This window comes from Passer domesticus, chromosome 4 (assembly GCF_036417665.1).
Source record: "Passer domesticus isolate bPasDom1 chromosome 4, bPasDom1.hap1, whole genome shotgun sequence".
Taxonomy (NCBI): Eukaryota; Metazoa; Chordata; class Aves; order Passeriformes; family Passeridae; genus Passer; species Passer domesticus.
The window spans coordinates 41,979,403-41,988,603 of NC_087477.1; the positions used below are offsets into that span (position 1 = coordinate 41,979,403).

The window sequence follows — 9,201 nt, forward strand, 5'->3', positions numbered from 1 at the left end:
TTTTTAAATAAAATGAAACAGCCTTCTTTAATGGACCAGAAAAGTACAAGTTGTCATAACACTGGAATGCATGTGAGTCTCTATCATTTGCCAGATAACATATGTTTTTTCTCTCCCTCTGCTCTTTCAGAGGGAGAGAAAAACCTCTAAAGCCAATAAACGTGAATTTTCTAATACACCATAAAAGAAAATAAATTTACTAAAACGCTACTGACATGGGCTGTTTCTAATACATGACAATGCTCTCTTCAATATGCAATTACAGGTACATAACTTGTTAGACTTTTCATAAGAATGCATGTGCACTGTAAGAGAATGACCATCACACATTTATACACTACAAGCTACAGCACACTGGCACTGGAAGCAAGTTTAACCTACAAGCCCCAAACATATACAGAATGTACTGTGCTGTATAACACAAAACAAACACCTTCACCAAGTTCAAAATTTGAGTTGAACTGACAGCTGTCACCATCACCAAATCGTTAAGCTTTGCAGAAGCCAGCAAGGGAAATAGTCTTTTATGTAGGAGTCCCTGGAGGATAAGAAAGAGAATGTGGTCTACCCTATCCATCCAGGTAAAAAAACACCAGGCAAACTGGTGCCAACATGATGCTCTGATTTATCATAATTCAGATATAGTTGTAGCTGCTCAGATAGAGAGAGAAAGAATATTGCCTTTCAATACTCAACTTCAGCTAGAAGACAGGAAATCCTGCAAATCTGGCAATACAATACTATAATTCAGAGATATATTGTGCTAAAGAGAACCATAGCAATGAGAATTGAGAAGCATTACAACCACCAAAAAAGCTTGAAAATAAAATTTGCAATCAGAATTAAACCTCTGTTATCAAGGCAGGTCTATGTCAAAGCTTTATTTCTTAATTCATTCATAGGATAAGTGAATGGCTCTGAAGAGAGACACTTTGTCACACCCCCATACCCTAAGGCCTCAGAAGTGCAGTTATCAAGAGTTACACATCGTCAGATGCTAAATCTACCTAAAATTGTCAAACTCACACCAAAGAGTGCTGAAATAGGATATAATCACCACCATCACTCAACAGTCTATGGACATTTGTAATCACATTGGTCCTTCAGAAAGTATAGTAAGAAAGACAGGAGAGTGCCCAATGCATTCTCAGTCATTCCTCCATCTTATTCCATTTCTAGGCCACGCTGAAGATCTTCAGGAAAATAGATTCTTATTATGCTGAAAGATCATCATAATAACTGATTAAGGCCAGTGGCCACTCAAAGTTAACATGCAGTACCTCTACATGAAGAAACCAGGATGTTGATACATCTGCAAAAATCAAAGCACTACTAAAATGTCTGCAGATATCACATCACACCAAGAGTGCTTCTGCTGCTCCCTTTTAGTTACTGCAAATTGCCTTGATCTACAATGTATTTCTGGTTGTGTTCACTTTTACCTTCCTGTGCCTTTTTTCTTTTTAGGCATGCCACCAGTAATGCTTACATTTTAATAAAGGTGTGTCTACAACAACTGGTAACAAACCAGAAGTTCAGTATCAAAAAATAGGCCAAAGTTAAACAAATGCTTTTAATGACTTCAAAATTCTACTTACATCTTTCACTGCATACATCTGCTATACTTGCAAAGTCTGATAACCCTCTACTTTTCTACTTATTTTCCCTTTTCTTTATTCAACTTTCTCCCATTTGTCTGCTCAGATTTCTGATCTCCACCTGCGTTATCCATCCTGAGGATACAATCATTATGACACCACATTTCTTTCTTATATTAATTAATGCAAACAAATTCCATTTATTTTTCATTATTCAGATTATTCCTTACTGGTCAATCTGCACTGGAAAGTAGAGTCTTTTGTCCACAAGGAAAAGCCCAGACATATGCCTGGAAAGCAGTATTTCCAGAAGTGGTTGAAAAAATATGTATTTTAAGTACATGGCTAATTCTTCTAATTGAATTCCTCCAGACTAGGAGGAACCACTAATACAGACTTACAGGCAAGTTGATCCATTTCACAAGACTAGCCCCTGTTATGGGCTACATCTGTGGAGAGCAGGGGGGAAATGGAGATAACTTGAATGATCACAGTAGGAGTTCAAGAAGGAAAGAAATCCCCCATTATCCACATGCAGTAAGGAGCATATGGGAACAAGTTGTGCACTTATTTAGTGGCTGGGCAGAGGCACAGCAAAGCACTAAGGTGGAAGGCTCTAGACAAACAGTGTACGAGGTAATGGTTTGTCACCAGCTGGTCCCCAAGCAAAGGTTACTGATGAACATGACTACTTCAGTAATGCCCTACTGCAAGAGCCCCTCTGCTCGCAGAGGGAAAAGACTGGAGGGTTTAGAAGACTTCCAGGTATCATGACTGTGACTCAAATACAAAACAAACGTTTTTCACCACCTCCCAGGATGTAGAGCCGAGGAAGATGTGACATGAGTAGCCTCCTCCAATATCCTGGTTTGTTTCCTATTGTCCAGGAGCAGCAATAACAGTAACATTGTTACCTCCTTCTCAAGCTAGCTCTGAAGTTCATGAGGCCACCTGGACTCCTACATAAAAGACTACAGACCCTGAAAACCAGCTTGGCCAAACCAAAACCCATTTTCTACATTCTCATCACTCACTGCAACTCCTGTATAAACACAGCTGCCTGCTTCATGATAGCCCTTCCTGCTCACAATCTTTGAATACAAGGTTTCTTTCCTGGGGGAAAAGATACAAGGATAATTTTAAAAGGCGGACATGTTAAAGTTTAAGCCTGCTACACAGTGTTGTACGAAACTGGGACATCACTGCAATGGTCCTGGATTAAGCTGCAGGTAGAACCAGCTTCCTCCCCTGACAGGCCACTTGCTATTCCTCTTGTGCATGTCTCTCATGCCTCCTTCTCCTTCATGTTTGGCTTTATTATCCCTGGTTCAACCATCACCAAGACATGACTATTTCTTTCTACTCTCTAAACAGGATTATGGCAGCACGGTGACACTTCCAAAATTCAGTGCACCGCGGGCAATATCCATGCCCACAACATCACAGCGCACAACACATGTGGCCCTAGAAAATCTGCGCTATTAATGCACCAAAACATTCAATTAAAAAAAAAACCAAAAAAAAAAAAACAGTAAAACCACGATGACAGGTTATTCGCTTTGAAACGCTCAGGAGCCCTTCGGGAGGCTTCTCCCCGCTTCAATCAAAGGCAAGCAGTCGCTATCCGGCAGCCCCGCCGCGGTGTCCGGCCCCGCTGCCTTTCAGCACCACGGACGCTGCCGCACCGCCCTCGCCCCGCCCGGGACACGGACAACTCCCAAAATTACCTTCCTACTCTTCTTCTGGGCTTTCCCGGGGCCACCGGTGCACGATGCTCCGGGGGTTTTTGGGGGGTTTGTTTTGTTTTCTTTTTCCCCGTGGTGTTGACGGAAAAAGAAAGGGCAGTAATGGATCGGGATACCAAATGAAAAGCTCCATGAGCTCAACCTTCCCGAGGTTTTATCAATTAAATTGTATTAGGGCTGTAAAAGTGGTGTACTTTTTGAGCTCAGAGAACAATTGGAAAAAAAAAAAGAGAGAAGGAAGTGCTTTTTATTCCAATCAGCTATTGTCAGACCCAAAATATCACCAATTGCTCCTGATTTGTAAAGAAAAAAATAATTCAGTAGGCCACCTGAAGGCAAAGACAGATTGATTTTTTTATCAAAAGTACTGAGGAAACACACTGCAGTTCTCCCTAGGTCTCCTCTTTAAGAAATGTTTTTTCCCACATTCACGTAAGTTCTGCACAAACTCAGAAGCATTCACAGGCCTAACTGCTATGAATTTTCTTCTGATGGAAAAGGCTTTGTTCAGTTCAAAGGTGTACATTCTGCAGTGCTTTTCCAAGCTAAAAGCAAAAGGGCTCTCGGTCAACTTCTGGCCCTCCAAAGCCTCCATTCAACCTCACCTGCAAAGAATAAAAAGGTGTTTTTATGGACAAGTAGAACATTTTTCTCTATTAGGACTAATCAGTTTCTGCAAAGGCAGGGTGAGTTGATTCACATCGTTAGCAGAAAGCTCGGGCACCATCACAAGGACCCTGAAGTGCATTTTAATTGTGTGTTACACTGTCTGCCCTTCTCTCTGGCTCAGTTTGGGCCATGCTGCCCCCGGGGACAGCTCTCTGAAGACCATCTCAAGCCCTCAAAGTATCACAGCTGGTTTAATTCCCTCTGAGGTTTAACCAGAGCTGATACTTGACTCCCTCTGAAGACCTGAGCTCCTGTGCTCGTTACCCACGCTACAAGTGTTACGGGACAAGGAACGCATTGCTCAGGGCGCTTGTGCGGATGGCCGTACGAGGGCCGCGCTGCTTGACTGCGCTCCACCTGCCGCGCTCCCTGCTGCCCGGCCGTGCCATGGAGCGCAGGCGTTCCAGGGCAGCGGCCGCGGAGGCCGGGCCGAGCGGGGCCGAGCGGGGCCATGAGGGGCCGTGCCATGAGGGGCCGAGCGGGGCCGTGCCATGAGGGGCCGTGCCGTGAGGGGCTCACCTGGAGGAGGCGGCGGCCGCGCGCGGCGTGCTCGGGCATGCGCGCGCGGTACACGGCGCGCTCGAAGCGCGGCTCGTTGTCGTTGGCGTCCTCCACGCGCACGCTGAGGCGGCACGCGGCGGCGCGCGGCGGGACGCCGCCGTCCCGCGCCACCACGCGCAGCTCCAGCGCCGCCTGCCGCTCCCGGTCCAGGCGCGCGCGGGTGCTGACGGCGCCGCTCCGCGCGTCGATGCGCAGCAGCGCCAGGGCGGCCGCGTCGCCCTCCAGCGCGTACCGCACCTCGGCGTTGGGCGAGCCCGGCTCGTCGGCGTCGGAGGCGCTGAGGCGGAGCACGGCGGTGCCGGGGGAGGCGGCCTCCGAGACGGCGGCGCGGTAGTGGGGCTGCGGGAACGCGGGCGTCTCGTCGTTGAGGTCGGCGACGCGCAGCAGCAGCGGCTCCTCGGCGGAGAGCGGCGGCGTGCCGCCGTCCGTGGCCACCAGCCGCAGCTCGTACAGGTCGCGGCTCTCGCGGTCCAGCGGCCCCGCCACGCAGAGGAAGAAGACGCCGGCCCCGGCCTCCCGCAAGGCGAAGGCGCCGTCGCCGCCCAGCAGGGCCAGCGAGATGCTGCCCCCGTCGCCCTCCGCGTCGCCGCCGTCGTCGGCGTCCGAGACGGAGACTCGGGCCACGTAGTCGCCGGGCCGCGCCCCTTCGGAGACCCGCGGGCCGCCGGTCTCGGTGAGGTAGAGCAGACGGATGGAGGGCCGGTTGTCGTTCACGTCCAGCACGGCCACGGAGACGAGGACGCTGGAGACCTCGGGCTGGGCGCCGCCGTCCCGCGCCTCCACGACCAGGCGGTGCAGGGCCCGCGCCTCGCGGTCCAGCGGACGGCGGAGACGCAGGACGCCGCTGCGCTCCTCCACCGCGAAGTAGCCGTCGGGGTCGCTCTGCCGGCGATTGATGGCGTACCGCACCTCGCCGTTGGCGCCCAGGTCGGGGTCGGTGGCCCGCAGGCGGCAGACGGCGGTGCCCGGCGGCGCGTCCTCCCGCAGCCGCGCCCGGTACTCGCCGCGGCTGAATGCGGGCGCGTTGTCGTTCTCGTCCAGCACCCGCACCGACACCCGCAGGCGGCCGCGTCGCCGCGGGCTGCCGCCGTCCCACGCCTCCACCACCAGCCGGTGCACGTCCGCCCGTTCGCGGTCCAGCCGCCGCAGCAGCACCAGCTCCAGCGGCTCCGGCCGCACATAGCGCAGCTGGAAGAGCGGCGGCTCCCCCGCCGCGCCGCCCTCCTCCAGCAGCGCGTAGCCCTGCGTGCCGAAGCCGCCGGCATCGGGGTCACGGGCAGCCGGCAGGCGGAAAGCGGTGCCGGGCGGGCTGAGCTCGGAGATGTTGAGCTGCAGACTGTCCTTCGGAAAGCGAGGCGGGTGGTCGTTCACGTCGGTGACAGCGATCTCCACCTGCACCACCTCGCCGCGCAGCGTGGCCGCCGCGAAGCTGTAGCGCGCCCGCCGCTCCCGGTCCAGCCGCCGCGCCGTGCGGATGATGCCCGTCTCCGGCTGGACGTGGAAGTCCGCCAGCACCGCCGACTCGCCGCTCCCCTCCGACAGCAGGAAGCCCCCGGGAGGGTCCGCGCCCGGTGGCAGCCCCGCGCGGATGTCGCCCACCAGCGTCTCGGCCGGCAGCCCCTCGTCCACTGCCAGGCTGAGGTTATACACCGGCGCCGCTCCGCCGCCCGCCGCGCACAGCCACAGCAGCAGCAGCGGCGGCAGCGCCCGTCCCGTCGGGGGAGCGTCGCCCTGCCCGGCCCGGCACCTGCCGGCCCGCAGCTCCATGCCCGGCCGCTAAGCCGGCATCGCGGGCAGCCCGCGCTCTGCCGCCCGCCACCGCCACGCAGGTGCCTCCGCCTCGCCGCCGCGGGAGCAACTCCGAACGCCGCCGCCGGTGATGGGAAGGACGAGCGTGTGCGAGGAGGCGGGAGAGCGGCTCCCGCCGCCGCAGCCCCCGCCCCGCCGCGCCCCCGCAGCCCGGGGGCCACCGCCCGCCCAGCGCCCGGGGGCGGCCGCGGCCCCCACGCACGGACGTGTCGGGATGGGTCGGGATGGTGCGGCGCTGCTCCGGTGCCGCCCAGGATCCGCCGAAATTGATTACTCGGGGAATCAGCTGGCTTCCTGCTGATGGGGCAAAGCGTGACTAGCGCACGGGCTGCCTCTAGATGCAGAGGCATGGCTCGTGAAGGAGAAGAATTTAAATGAAACAGAAATCTGCGAGGATAAACGAGTAGCACAATTCAGCAAGGATTTGTTTCACCTTAATATTCTGGTCCTCATTTTCCATTAAAAGGCTTGCTTGTTATCCTAGTATTAGGTCAGTAAATAGCAACTCAGCATGGCAGGAAAGCATTTACCAGAAGTAAGCTTTAAGCAGAAACTTCAATCAGTTTCAGCAAGACTGGAACTTTCCTTTACCACTATTCCTGACTCCCATATTTATCTCAGAATGGTCTAAGAAAGAATAAGGGTTTTTCAATGACACTGAGAATACACAGTGTCCATATAAATGCTAAGTACCAACCATCCATCTATCCACGAAAGCCAAATACAATACTTTGGTGGTTACTAGTCTCTTGCTGTTCCCACTGATCCTTTACAAATTTAACTTCATCTTTCAGGCAAGAATCTAACAGCTGCTCATAGAAAAGTAAATTCATCCTAGGACAGACAAGTAAAATCAGGGCAAAGACAGTAAATAGCGGGAGGAGTTACTATAGCTTAGTCTTCTCCTATGAAGGGGCACTTGAGAGGGCAGCTGTTTTACTATTTGCCTCTTTCCCAAGTCATGGAAGATCTACCCAAGTGCACTGCCAGAGCACTCTAAGGAGGGAGCAAACTCACTGCAAGTGAGGAGACGGTGAAGAGGATTTTTTTCCCAACATTTTTGAGAGCCTACACAACTCCACATATCCTGACTAAGAGAGAGAACTAGGTTCTAAAGTAAGTTTAGAAGTCCTACTGTATGGGTGTAGTTGCATGGACAGGAGGGGGTACACATGTGATCACATCCACTGTATCTGATTTGCCTCTTTACACAGAGAAACCGGGCAGAGCAAAGCTTAGATCTTGTCAGATCTTCTTAGGCACATTCTGAGAAAGTCTCTGTATATTTATACACTGTGATAATTACAAGCATAGAAGCAAGAAGGAAATGCAGAGACCCTTGCCAGCTTCATTCATATTCATTGAGAAAACACATGGATCTTCCCCAAGTCACAGATGTTCAATATGAAAATGCCTGAATTCCACTGAATCACAGCAAGTTTGGAAAAACAGCCATGTCCCTTACAGCCCATGCTGTCACTAAGAAAACATGTGAATCATGTTCAATCAGGCACATTCACCAAAAAACTAAACAAAACCTGCTGTTGACATGGTCAGGCAGTGCCTAAAGAGCAAAATTCTGTCTTCAGATACAGCATGCATAAAGATAGCAGGGGAAAAATAAGACTGACGTAGTTATCTGTGGTTCTGGCAATATTCAAGTATTTTGTGAAACTAGGACACTTTAACAGTTTTATATGAAATAAAGTTATATGAAAGCACTGCCCAACTACAGCATGTTTCCAGAAATACTACATCTTTGGGACACTATAGATGTTTTGCCTACTGTGAGCATGAACTTTACCTCTTAAGTGTTCCTCTACCTTCTTTGTGTTTCTGCCTTCTCTTTCTTCTGTTCCTTTCTTAAACATTTTCCCTTCCTCTTTTTTGCCGTGTTCATGACTTCATTCTTTTCTTCCACAAATCACAAACAGAAGTTTCTAAGTCTTGAGGAGATGTTTGTCATCTCCTGGATATATTTAGCTGCCCCTGCTGTTCCCCATCTTCTCAGTGACATGCTGACCCACAAAAAAAAGAGACAGTTCTAAGACATGGCGGGAAGCTGCCAAAATGACATTACTCCAGGGGAAGCAGGGTGTCAAAGTTTTAGTGCACTAGCCACCTCCTACATCCTCGACAGATCATTCTCATAGTCAGCTCCTCAGATCTACAAAGTATAACACTGTAAAAAGTGGACAGGAGGATAAGCATGTTATTTGAAGATGAGGGATGCTGGTTAGAGTATACAGAACGCCGAAGCATTCCAGTTTAGAAGGGATTGCCTGTTGGTGAGCTCAGTTAGGTAGAAGAGTGTTACTTCTCCTGCTGTTCTCCAATTCCATTCCTGGAGGCAGCCATCTCTGACTTTGTAGGCAGGTGAACAGCATAGGAATTCATTTTTAAGCCTGTGTCTTCAGGCAACCCTATATGAGCATCCCTCTAATCCACTATGCAAGGCAGTGAACTCTGGTGCTCCCAAGCAGTTCCACATGCCAAATTCAGCTGTCCTGTGGCAGGGACCCAACCTCCAGGAAAGCAGCAAGGAAGGAAGCTGGAAGGTGATAGCTGTATCAGCTGCTCAAATTTAATCAGCCTATATTTGCAAATCACAATTTACTGTAGCTTAATCCTCCTTGGATTAATTGGAAATTCTTTTTCATTCAAGGAGAATTAAACTATAGCAAACTAAAGCCGGGTATGACACTAGAGTGCAAAAGATCACTTGAAACAGAGATAGTGTTGTTACAACCACCAAGGTCTATCAATAACAGAGTTAATTCTACCTACAAACATTGGCTCGCCCACGCAACAGCTGCGGC

General features: G+C 50.9%; 1 protein-coding gene across 4 annotated transcripts in view; it reads right to left on the reverse strand.

Moving 5' to 3' along the window:
• The window catches only part of DCHS2 (dachsous cadherin-related 2), a 105,976-nt gene extending 99,301 nt beyond the window's left edge, over positions 1 to 6,675 (reverse strand). For 2 of the 4 annotated variants that reach the window (XM_064417430.1, XM_064417429.1), the window contains exon 1: positions 4,532 to 6,667. In XM_064417430.1, the coding sequence (XP_064273500.1) occupies positions 4,532 to 6,340 (1,809 nt within the window). In that variant the 5' untranslated portion in view covers positions 6,341 to 6,667. Of the gene's footprint in view, positions 1 to 4,531 lie in introns of all 4 variants that reach the window. The other 2 variants (XM_064417433.1, XM_064417434.1) reach the window with 2 other exon arrangements.
• Between the last annotated feature and the right edge of the window lie 2,526 nt (positions 6,676 to 9,201).